At 36.8% G+C, this 13,285-nt stretch overlaps 1 protein-coding gene across 1 annotated transcript in view; it reads right to left on the bottom strand.

Moving 5' to 3' along the window:
- PCCA (propionyl-CoA carboxylase subunit alpha) overlaps positions 1-13,285 on the bottom strand; it is a gene marked incomplete at both ends in the record, with an annotated part of 259,645 nt that overhangs the window by 129,770 nt on the left and 116,590 nt on the right. Inside the window, 3 exons of the mRNA XM_079540566.1 lie at positions 216-326; positions 9,593-9,668; positions 10,224-10,292. Of these exons, the coding sequence (XP_079396692.1) occupies positions 216-326; positions 9,593-9,668; positions 10,224-10,292 (256 nt within the window). The remainder of the gene's footprint in view (positions 1-215; positions 327-9,592; positions 9,669-10,223; positions 10,293-13,285) is intronic.

The following is a 13,285-nucleotide window of genomic DNA, read 5'->3' as shown; positions in this document are numbered from 1 at the left end:
CTATTTTGTCACTGCAGATACATATTTTGCCTTTCTGAAAGAAGGTAACTGTTTCAATCACATCATATGTTAGAAAAACCTGCCTGCATGGACAGATGCATAAAAAGGTGTAAGGACTGAGTGGGGAACATGACAGCATGTAAATATAAAAGGAAAAACAACCAGAAGTAACAACTCTCAAGGGAAAAAAGAAAAAATTCCCATGAGGAACAAACCTTTAAATCCATCAGGATAAACTTCGGGAAGAAATTTAGTGCTGATGTCTCCTTGAACAAAGCGTGGATGGATAATCACTTCTCTCAATAAAGAGATATTGTGAGTCACACCTGCAAATAAAACACAAAAATCAGGTAAAAATATTAATTGAATTACAGCTGGAAGCAACTTCTCAATATGTGCTCTTATCTTCAAGGAAAACTTATTTACAACTTAGAGACCACATTACTGTTGTAATCAAAGCAAATTCACCAGTTTTCTCCAATCCTACTTCAAGATATCCTCCTTGAACTCTCAGTGTTAACAAGTAGACCATCAAAACTTTCACCACACTAAACCTGACTGAAACACCTAGTTAACTGAATGACAGCATGCATAACCAAGAGACTCAGTCATCTCACTGAAAGGACAGATGTGTCATGATCAGCCAGTGAATCCCAGCCCATCCTGTTAACCTGCACACTTATATAAACACACTGTTGTGGAAGATACATGCCATGTTGTGCCCCAGTCACAGTAATGAAAGATGGTAAAAAGTTTTATGGTAAATATGTACATGGTTTATAGCATTTTCACAACTTTCCATAAGAGACACCAGGGGAACTTCATAAGACAAAGAAATCTACTGGTTATTCTCAGCTTCAAGTTAAGCTATTCGGATCTTTTTTTTCCTATTTAAACACATATTACCAATGCAGAGATACTAGCAGTACAGTGACTTAATTGCTGGGGCAACAGAAGGAGATTTTTGTATTTCTTTTCCCTATGTGTTTTTTCAGTTTAGAAGTATGAATAACAGCCTTGTTATTTTACGTGCAGACCAAAGCTTTTTTCCCACTACAGTCTGCTGCTGGTGTGAATTTTCAATCTCTCTGTGTGGCCATTACTGAAACCATGTTCAACACATGGAATCAGCCTCACTGAGTCATGAAGTCATAACTTTAAAGACCAGTTCATGAGCCATTAAGAAGCACATTATACCAGTTCAGTGATGACAAAATGAAAATTTGACCATTTGATTAAAAGAGGATCAGCCTCTTTGTTGCTTGTGACCTAGATAGTCATTTATGGATCTTGATTTCATAAACACACTTTGTGTCTCCACTAAAAAAATTAACTTATGCAAAATGACCACAACTTGGAAACAAATACAGTTTTTCTTTGGCTGACACAAAACAGAAGGTGTTGCACTTGGGTAAAGGCAATCCCAGATCCGAGAAAAGTTCGTTGACAGCAGCCCTGTAGAGAAGGACAAGGAGTCCAAATGGACAAAAAGCTGGACATGAGCCAGCAACGTGAATCTGCAGTTCCTGCAATATCCTAGGCTGTATCAAAAGAGGGGTGGCCAGCAGGGAGAGGGAGGTGGTCGTTCCCTCTACTCAGCTCTTGTGAGGCCCCATCTGGCGTACTGCATCCAGGCCTGGGGAACCCAGTACAGAAAGGATGTGGAGCTGCTGCAGTGGGTTCAGAGGAGGGCCACTAAGATGATCAGAGGGCTGGAGCTCCTGTGAAGAAAGTTTGAGAGATCTGGGTTTGTTTAGCTTGGAGAAGGCTCTGGGGAGACCTCACTGTGGCCTTCCCGTACTTGGAGTGAGCTTACAAGCAGGAAGGAGGCTGACTTTTTTCACCATCTGATAGTGACAGTTTTAAACTAGAAGTGGGGAGATTTACATTAGATGTTAGGAACAAACTTTTCATTCAGAGGGTGGCGAGGCATTGGAACAGGTTGTACAGACAGGTTGTTGATGCCCCATCTCTGGAGGTGTTCAAGTCCAGGCTGGATGAGATCCTGGGCAGCCTGATCTACTGGGTGGCAGCCCTGCCTATGTCGGGGGAGTTGGAACTAGATTATCTTTAAGGTCCCCTCCAAGCTAAACCATTCTAGGATTCTATGATAAGTGAAAGTATCGATCTCTCCCTCTAAGTTTTTCCCTTTCCATAGTAAATTGGAATATCACAGAGATTTTCATCTGTTAAGTCCAGCCATGGGACTGCAATAAGAAGACAAAAGAGGAGCTCTCAGACTTTGAAAGCAGGACTAAAATACAAAACACGTAACCAAATCATCTCATGTTTTTCTTTCCTAAACCACTGTAAGATTCCTGGTGAGATGATGGCTGATGACAGAGTCCAATGTCTCAACTGACTGTCCCAAAAAACCTGAAATAGAAAAAACCTATATCTTAATTATTTTCAAATTGTGTGCACCAGAAAAATCAGAAGCTTCTGAAATGTTTTACGGTCTAAAATTGTCTTAATATGTTCAAGAGCAGGCAAGCCTCAGTATCTGGGAAGCAATACCATGTGTTCTACATACATAAATTAGAATTTTAATGTGCATCAGTTTCCCTTTAGAGTATCACAAAACACTATCTTTATCAATCCCTAGGATCATTATGTGAGCATGATTGCATGGTTGATCTGCTTCTCAAACCCGAGTTGCTATCTTTAGTGATGCCCCTAATTGTATGTTCAAAAAATAACAACAATAATAACGCACCAATGCAATCCTTCAGAAGTCTAGCAGTTTTAGATTTACAATTTAGCATGACCTCTGTCAAAGTTCATAAGGTCTCCATCTGTGTGTGAGTAACTGCCAGGCTACAGAAATATGGACCCCTACAGCAGCTTGCTCCTGACTACCTGCTGCTTCCAAAACACTGGCCAGACATTAGCCCCACACTCTCACAGGATCAAACAGAGGCTAACAGGCAGTGCTTATTTCATGCAAAGTTACACACTAAACTCAAGTATATTATATTTATGTTGCAGTGGCTTTCAGGGGATTTTTTTTTTTTGACCAAGTCTGCTGTCTGCCAAGAACAAAATCACATTTGTTAACTTGACAAGGCATGACATTTCCAACAAACAAACAAAATCCTAAACTGTATCAATTTATTTCCCCTCCAGAAAACAAAAATTTCACTTCAGTACCATTCTTTCACACTGTTAAGACTGATGCAGAAACGCAGTTGTAGCTATATTCTTTTCTCCAAGTCAAAATATTATAAAAAATAGTAATTAATGTTTCTTGTATCTTTTTTTCTTTCACTCATCTGTGTTCTTCATACCACATTGCATCAGCAGAAACTCAATTTAAGATGTACTTCACAGATTTCAATTTTGACACACCATTTTCCAAAACACTTTTGTAAATGAGAAAGGATTAATGTTTAACTTCTGGAAATATAATGAAATAAGAAATGTAAATATATAAGTCTTATATATAACATATATAATCCTGAAGCTCGATCACTTTTGTAGTTAAACTCCAGGTATTGCCTAATGAACACGTGAGCATACTATATAATCACATCTTTCATGAGGGCTGATTAGCAAACACTGCTTTGAAGGAATTCTCATTAAAAAATAATACTAATATTTGGAACAAATTGCTCTACATACTGTCCATCTCTTTTATCTTGCATCTCTTTGTACATTCGCTGGACCGTACCTACATTAAAATCTTGGTAAACATACCTCTTTTTTATTAATTTACCAATTGCTGCCTAGCTCCTATTCTAGTTTCAAAAAATAAAATAAAAGCAGAAAGATGAAAAAGACCATATAATTAATTTTACAGAAAACAGAAGTTTCTTAGCAGGTTTATGAACAGGATATCATCTGAACAAACCTGGAATGCTAAGTCATGAAACCATAAGCCGTGTTTTCACTATAAATATTTACTGACACTAAACATATTCAGTGTTGATCAGCCTTTTTACAGTATTAAGCTTCTGTCATCTTGACATTTGCAAACACAAATCTGTGTTTATCTGTGTAAACTTAATTGGAGTCCTACATGCCTCTCTGTAGATAAGCAGTTGAATATACTTAACTTACTGATAGTTTCAAATTGTGCTGAGAAAATAAAAAGAGCTTTATCTGCATACTTATGGAATGCAAAAACAATGTACAGAGTACTGCACAGGATGTTTTCCTTAAAAAAAACAGCAAGGCCAAATTATCACCAATCATTTTAAATGCTGCATCAGAATAAATGGTATGGAGTTTAGCTGGCATCCCTGTCCATTTCTTTAACCAAAAATAAGAAAGTATTAACCAAGCTCCGTGCTGTGCTATTGTAATAACCTTGTTACTTTCCTCTTAAAACAAGAGCATTATCAGTGATATGCACAGACTATGAAAACACTGCAAACTTTTCAAGGATCATCATTACCACACAGCCAGCCCCCATGGTTGCAATTCCAAAAGTTGCCATAATACTCCTTAAACCCTTCAACATTCAACTGTGTAACCGTGTTTGATGCACTTCAGGGCAGGCTACAGGCATACAAAATCCAAAAGCAAATACAAAGTGTTCTACAGTTTCTTTCTTTTTTTTTTTTAATTTTATATTTAAGTTTTAATACACAAACGTCCACATGGAATTCTTATACACGATCATTACACAGCTGAGCCTTGGAACCAAACATGTATTTCAGATAAAATATTAATTCTTCCCAGTATTAAAATCCTGAGCTCACAAAATGCATAGATCAGAATAAAGGGGGGGGGGGGGGAAGAAAAAAGCAGATAGATATGGTAATATCCTACTGCAAAAATCATTAGTCCAAATGGAAGATAAATTTTGTATTGCGTGGACCTCTGAAAACCTTATTAAGATTAAGCAGCTCACTATTTATGGCGTTAGTAAGAATGTATGAATGTTTCAATCAGTAGAATAACTGGAAAACTTTGTGAAGAATAAGTGAAAGGAAGAGGACGGACAGCTTGCCATCCCTCTCTCACCAGCCACTCTTTCACTCTGAAGAAGAGGAATAGGTCACCAGGACAATATTATCTCTAAAGGCCTTAACTAGAAGTAACAGTACTAACGATAGAAGCGGTAAAAGAAAACATGAGTATATCATCATCTTATTTTTCTTCTGCACCAGTAACATCACCCTCTTCTTTCACCTGATCAGTCAGTGCTTTGACTGTCTCTTTCTCTCCCATAGCTCAGTAGTCAATAAACCTTACTAAACTGCATGCCATAAAGCTCTACTGAAAAGCTGCGTTCCCACCCCTTCCCCTGCAACTGGTTTGAGAGAAAAAGAACAGAACTAGGAGGAAAATCTTTATTCGTGCCAATGACGTTACTAATGGTCACTTCTAGCACTTTGGAACTGCTATCTGCTAGTTGCTTTCCCTTCTCCAGTTTCAGTTTCCACAGCAATCCACTTGGGAGCCAGATGATCTCTGCTGCAAAGGGTCAGGGAACCCAAACATCGTTACCTCTTCCCAAAGGGGAAAATACACAGTTCCATTGCAGAATCTCTTTGCAGCACTTCTGTAGAGCACAGACAGGAGAAAGAGATCTCTTCTTTTTTAAAAATAAGCACTCTGCAGGAAAACTGCTTTACATGCAAAGATTTTTTCACATTACCTGAGCTCTCTGCATGAAATTAGAATACAAAATACTATTTAACTTACATCACTCCCATTGAGAAATACCTTTTTACTAAATATATAAAAAGCATTCAGTAATTCCTGATAAACACTTGTTTGGATTTAATTAAAGTTTATTGTGAAAACCTCTAAACCTGAAAATTATTTTCTTTGAATCATATGATAAAATACTCAAGTGTCTCTCTCTCTCTTCTTTTTTTTCCCCCCCAGAAGATCTTCACTAAGTAACACTAAGTAGACTTTGTTTTTTTCCTCTCAGTTAGTATGTCTACAGCTGGAAAAAACCCACACTGTTTCTGTTGTCACTGTCCTTTCAGGTCTCAGTTCACAACACAGACTTCAATTCCATATTCCAATTTCCCTCAAATATTCACCACAGTTATTTATCGCTTTCTAGTTTTAAGTACTTGCTCTTTTAGTCTATGCTGGAAGAAACCCATGGTTTGTGCCTTCCTTATTTCTGCTACTCTTTACTGCATCTGCTTCTCACTCTTTTTCCTCTTCTTTTTCTCAAATCGTTGACTGCATTCCTCTCTTCCCTTGGCAAAACAAGACCTCAACAGAGAAAGTCTAACTTTTCACAAACACTATTAAATTGATGTTACTGCTTTATACTTGAATCACCAGGGAATATATTAAAAAAAAAAAAATACAGATTGCATACAGTGATTTAAGCTATCTGCCCAATCAGATCTCTAGTGAGCCAATAAGTTCTACTTTCAGAAATCTTAGTTGAGATTTCAAATTTAGATCAGATCTCAGTGGAAGAATAACTTCATATCAGAATCATTTAGATGTTAATGGACCTCAGGAGATCATTTAATCCAATGCACTCTTCAAATGTTATTTTACTTTCATCTGATCCCATAAATAACAATATAGATATTACAAAGGAGCATGTTGATTACTTCCCTATGACGACATCAAATATACCTTGAGTTAAGTACATTGGTAACATCTGCTGATGAACAGATTTGTTCCCTGCAAGTAGAATGGAGTCAAAAGCAATGGGATAATTCTTGGATATCCTAAAGTCACAGCAGTGGAAGTTGAATGTGTGTTCATACAGTACACAAGGAGCACTGGGAAGCGCAAGGACTTTGATAACAGAATGTTTCCAAGTAGTCTGGATGAATCACATCCAGGAGAGTCACTGCGGCACTTCAGTCCCTGGATTCTCTACTGAGATCACCATGAATGACGTTATATTTTGGCATTTGTTCCAAGAGGAACATTTGTCTTCTAGGAACTCAATAAAGACCACTGATTTGACATGGGTCAGCAAGCAACCATCAAAATACTAGTGACTAAAAATCCTCACCAACTTTTGCCTGCCTTGAACTAGTGACACAGAAGTGATGGGAAAGACTCCATCTTCCATTAGCGATCCCTAAGCTATCCATTAGATGATCCTCGACTGCTACCCAGTCACCCCATCCCATTGCAACCATAGGTAAGCAAGCAAAAATTTTTGTTTACAGAAATGCTACAGTTCTTGGGAATCCAAATTCTCAGTGTGTATTACCTTGCACTGTCTTTAGCTGGTAATCTTAGCTAAAATCTTTTGCAACTCTTAAAAGACTTGTTACTTAAAACGAAAAGCTAAACGGTCTCTAAAATACAAAGCAAACAAAAGCTGCTTCAAAAGAGATGAGGTTTTTTTTCCAGAATATGGAATATGAAGCACACCAAAATACGTGGATCTTCGAATAATTGTATATAGGCTCAATACTCAAATATAAAACCAATCTAAACCATGTTAAAAATATCTTTATACTTAATTACTAATAGCAGCTACTCATAAGGACTTCATGTGAGACATGTTCCCAATACAGTTTAATATTATGTTACATAACAATTTAAAGCAAAAAAAAAAAAGTCATTTAAAATTGCTTTAAATTCTTTTTACAGGATTTCTTTGTCCATTTAAAGAGAGCATTGTCTCTTCTTCATCACTTGTGAAGCTTACTTGAACTTAACAGAGACAACTCTGAACAACTGAAATTCTGTATTTGTCTAATCTGTCCAATCTGCAATGATCTGAACTACACTGACAAGTACAGAAGTATTAATCACACTAGAGATGAGATACTGTAATATCTGTGTGTGCTGATTATAAATAAACCCTGACAAGAAATTGTCTGCTGTGTAAAACTACACGAAAATCTTGTTGGTTTTCAAATGGAAATCGTTGCTCATCATAATTATAAATGTGTCCTTGTTCATGAACTTTTGAAACCTATGGCAAATTAAAATTTATCCTCTGTAACACAATAATAAAAACACATTCCTGCCTGTAGTTAATTTATTTTCTCTTTCAGTGATTTTAATACATGAGGAAATTTTTCACTGGAATAAATACTAGTGAGAGATCAGTTATGAGCATTTAAATGCATATATGCATGTTAGTAAGATACTAAAATAAAATATCAAGAAGGCAAATTAATAATTTCAGATGCAAGGCAACATACCCTTTCTAGATATTTATCTATCTGTTGAACTAACTAATGTATCCATTTTATCATCTATGTAAAATAACCGAGAACAAACCATTAGGTTCCACTGCATATTATAGTGCAAAATAAAAGACCACAGTCTACATACAATTCCAATACTGTCATTAAATATAATTCATCTAGTGTCATTTGCTACTTATACAACGGAGCTTGAATCAAGAACCTGTTTCAATTAAGAAGAAAAAAAAAGACACTGTCCTACTTCACTCTTGCTGCATTCTCTCATATACATTTACTAAGCTGATATACAGCAGGGGTTTACATCAGCACACTGTACTGCAGTAGTATAAAGGCTCCAGTTCCAACAGTATAAATCTATTTTACAGTCTAGTCCTACCACCTATCTAGCTACACTGTGGTATAGAGATGCTCACTTTCCCCTGAACAGATAAATCTTGAGTCTGATGTGACATCTGTAGTGTTCATCAGAGAACATTAAAGCCATACCAAGTTTTTAAGAAACACGAGCATGCTGATCTACTACACAAGCTAGGCTCTCCTGCTCCTCTTCCAGCTGTTTAGGGATGGATTTAAGGGTGTTACAAGTCATTCACCTATCATGGAACAATCAAAAAGAAAAAGCAACAAAACCAGCAAACCCTAATAATTGTCCTCCCTCCTATCCTGGTTCTTCTAAGTGTACTGACTAGTAATGAAAAAAAAACCCTCCTTCAGACACCACAGTGGAAAAGTGAAGATTTTTACTACATTACAGTTCCCTTTTCTACGTATCCCCAGCATAAGAAAGAATAAAAAATCCTTTTTTTTTTTTTCTCTATTTTGATTTTTCCTTCTTTACTTTTTTTTTTTTTTTCCATAAGACAAAGAGGAAGATGTAAAGATTCCTCCCACACAAACCCCAACTTCCCTTTTTAAAACTTCAAACGAGTTAAAGTGGTCATGGTTGATTCACTCCTGCTGCTTGGGAGAGCTGAAAGAGCATCTACTGCTTCTAGACAGTCAGCGAGCAGAAGCTGAAACATATTTTATTATTGGGCTAATTTCTATTTACCCAAACATAAACGACTATATTGAAAACACACACACAAAAAAAAAACCCAGTCAAATACTCAACTGTGATAATATTTTTACTGTAGTCTGTGTATTAAACTGCTGTAAAGAAGCAACTGCTTTTAATTTCCTACAGCACAGTGGCCATTTTTTCTCCACAGAAAAATTACCTGCCACCATCTTGTGAAATCTTGTCAAATCTCTTTGAGGAAATAATTCAAATACTTACCTCTAAAAGTTTATCTCATAAAGCAAGAACAATGGAGAAAAAATGAAGCCTTTACCGCTGATCTCTCTTCTCAGCTTAATTAACACAAGCTTTTCCTGTTTTCATTCGCACTTACGAAGTGGGAATTTTACTCAATTTGCTAATTACTACATTTTCAAGCTGTTTTGTTGAAACAGACCACGCTAGGAACCCAAATTTCTGTAGTTACCTCGAATTACGTAATTGTCCAAAGCCTCCTCCATTCTTCTCAATGCTTCAGCTCTATTAGAGCCATACGTAATCAGCTAAAAAGCAAAAGGCATTGAAGTTAACTAAAAATAGCATGTTTGTCTCCAGAATTTGCAAAGCATTTAAAATGAACAGTTTGTAAAATTTCTGCAACCTCAGAAACATTTCTAGCACATTACTGGGTCTATGTTTCAGAGGCTTTAAAAAACATCAAGAGAAAACTAAAATCTCAACCCATTTGATGAAAGAAGGCCAATCACCTTCAGTTCAAACAAATCTGGGTGTGTGTATGGATTCTCTCTTTTTCAGGTGCACTGGAAATTAAAGCAGGGATTGAGTTGAGTGAACGCCCCAAACAACTTTTAAGACTTATTCGACAACTGAACTCCAACTATATGGTTTAACTTTACCAACAATTGCTGATGAATATCTTCATCATCATATATTCATCATGATGAATATCTTCATTTCTTTCATATTTCCTCAAGGCACTTTATGCCCAGCATCTTTAAAATACTGATTTACCAGTCCTATAGGATATTCTTCTTCATTCATCTGTGTGTAAAATCAGCATTTCATACCTTAAGGATATTAAAAAATAATCAACTCACTTTTGAGATCATAGGATCATAGTAAATGCTGATATCACTTCCTTGTTCAATGCCACTGTCAACACGTACCTTCAGAAAACAAAAAGCGAAAAATAATTTACATTGCAAAAAAAAAAAAAAAAAACCAACCCACTTCAATATGCAATTAAATATATTTGACAGGCTTAAAACATAGCATTCAGATAACCAAAGAATCATAGAATTGCTCAGGTTGGAAAAGACCTTCAAGATCATCAAGTCCAACCACAATCTAACCACACTACCCTAACTCTTCAGTCTGGGGAAGAGGAGGCTGAGGGAAAAATTTATTGCTCTCTTCCAACGTTCACGAATCTCATCATGAACATTTTTCCCTTGAAGAACTAGGATAATAATTTGTTTTCAGAGAAGCTGAAGAAGGGGAAGGGAGCCTTTTTCTCCACCAGGAAAAATGCTTGTAAGTTATTCTCTCCTTTGAAAGAAATACAAATGCAATCTTCAAAGCTGAGATTCAAAATTCTCTTTTGTTCTCCTTAGAATGCACATTAAACAGATTAAATTTGGTTTAAAGATTTAGGCTGTGTTACACGCTCTAAACTTCAACTCACAACTTGTCCAATTCTGATTTAATCACTGTAATAAGATATCATAATTATTCTTCTGACTGACACCTGGCATGAAGGATGCCCCTTAAAATCACACCCTTTCTGCATCTGTACGTAATCGCATTCCACACGTTTCACGATAGCCCTTTTGAAGGTTCCAGTGGGAATACAGCTCAGGAGCATTCAGCAGGAACTTTGGAGCTCTGCTTATCAGCTCTATAGGAATACCAATCCTGTGGTTTTCATGTCTGTAACACTTTCCTTTTCTGCCTCGCCCTCTTGACTGCAAACCATTGTGTTTTCTGTTGCTGCTGTTCCCCGGAGGCGTTAATGTTTACACAGCTTTTTCCATGGCTTTGCTTTGTAAGGACACAGCCCCAATTAAATCTCTGATTCTGCAATATACACGGAAAAAAATAACACAAGTTCAAAAATCCCTTTTGAAGAGGCCGATTGCTGTTAACCAGCCAATAAGTTAGTCAGTATAATGGTGATTCTTGTTTTCATCTCTCAGTTTGATTTCATCACCGTAGCAATGAGGTTAGCCATATAAAACTGTTTAAATGAGCAATTTCTAGGGAAGAAATATTTATTAAATTGCTGCTTTTGAGCACCGGAATCTGAAATATTTTTAAAATACTAATCAAAGTAACTCAAGAGCAATACATGCATTCTGGGGATCACAGGGATGGAGGACTCTAATCAAAGCTGTTGAAACAGCAGGACTCTGATCTACTGCATTGTAAAGGGGATGGGGAAGAGGGTCCTGGAATCTCACTTAAACTTCACCTGTGGGAAGGAACCTTCGCAATAAACAGCAGCTCAGCTGTCTGCAGCAAGGCAGAAAAAGGTCAACGCAACGGCTGTTAGGCCTTTAATATTTTAATTTAGGCGATTATCAAGGGACCACATGTAGAACCTCTTGTCTACAAAATCCACATGAGGGCATGATGATGACTTTATTATCCAAATGACATAAAGATACCGTAGCAGGTGTACTTGTCTTCAGAAAAAATACACTGATTGGATTTTATCAGGTTTCATTAATAAAGCATATTTATGAATTTGTATGTTTTTATGTTCAGATTTAAATATTCACGTATATTTACATTTCTGTAGTATATTTACTTATATGTAAAGGCAGTAGCACTTCCATAACATTCGTGTTGCATCTTACCTGAATGTGTTTTATTTACATTTAACTAGGTCTCCCACTACCCGTATCAGGTATTTAACATTACCTACTGATGAGAAGCAGCTCAGACACATCATTATTACAGAAAAAATAAGCAGCTTAATTCTCAACTCTCTTCGTAACTGCTGCACCATCCACATTCTCTCAGGATGCTTGCCTGTGTTTAAAAGGCAATGCACGCATTCAAGCAAAAAGAAGTAATTCATCTACTCAATCTGTGTTCTAGTATAAATCGTAACTTTTTTTGAATACACAAGGCTTCTGATGGTGAAATTCCTTACACAGAGAGTGGTGAGGTGCTGGAACAGGCTGCCCAGAGAGGTTGTGGATGCCCCATCCATCCCTGGAGGTGTTCAAGGCCAGGTTGGATGGGGCCCTGGGCAGCCTGGTCTAGTATGAAATGGGGAGGTTGGTGGCCCTGCATGTGGCAGGGGGATTGGAGATTCATGATCCTTGAGGTCCCTTCCAACCCTGGCCATTCTGTGATTCTGTACTGACTACTGGCTCCACATCCTCTATGTTTCCGTTCACATACAACATCTGTACCTCTAAACAATTTACAGTTTTTATTAAGTACGTTATTCTGAAAAAGGAAAAATGACAGAGGGAATTTAAATTTCTTCAAAAAATAATGTAGAATTTCAAGAAATCTGGAGACTCTTCTGTAGGAGCTCAATTTTCGTAAAATAAACTCAGGGTGACTAAAAACAATGACAGCAAAAAAGAAATACATTTACCATCTTCAATTCTCCCTGCAGTGGTTAAATTTTCAGAACCCAGTAAATGTAGATGATTTTATAAACTACACAGTGTGACAGAATTCAATGAATATTGGATGAAAAAGAAACTATAATACAACAGATATTTGCTATAAAGTCCATAAGTAGATAGATAACAGCAATACTTTTTAGACCTTCAGCATTTACTTCTGCTTAGCGTACTTCCTTTCTTTTATTCAGCATTTAAAATACCGAAGAAAAGCTAGACTTCAAAATCTTATTGTACTCCACAGCTCATTGGTATTACAACCCCAAACACTTTTATTGCAGTTGTACTATCATTATGTGGTGTTATGCTATCACAACAGCAAACTGAAAGAAAAAAAAAACCTTTAAGTGGGGAGAAAGCCCAATCTACATGTCAGTCCTGCAATGAACTATTAGTGCATCAAATTCCACTCACCTAAAGGTATAGATTTCTAGTATTTTCCAGTTCTTAACCATATTAGTCTAACAGTTTTTGTCTTTCTGTTGAGAGCGATAAAAGAACAGATTGCTGTTCGT

Source organism: Tetrao urogallus (assembly GCF_951394365.1).
Source record: "Tetrao urogallus genome assembly, chromosome: 1".
Lineage (NCBI taxonomy): Eukaryota > Metazoa > Chordata > Aves > Galliformes > Phasianidae > Tetrao > Tetrao urogallus.
Note: the sequence above shows the minus strand (reverse complement) of the source record. Positions and strands in the feature narration are given on the sequence as shown.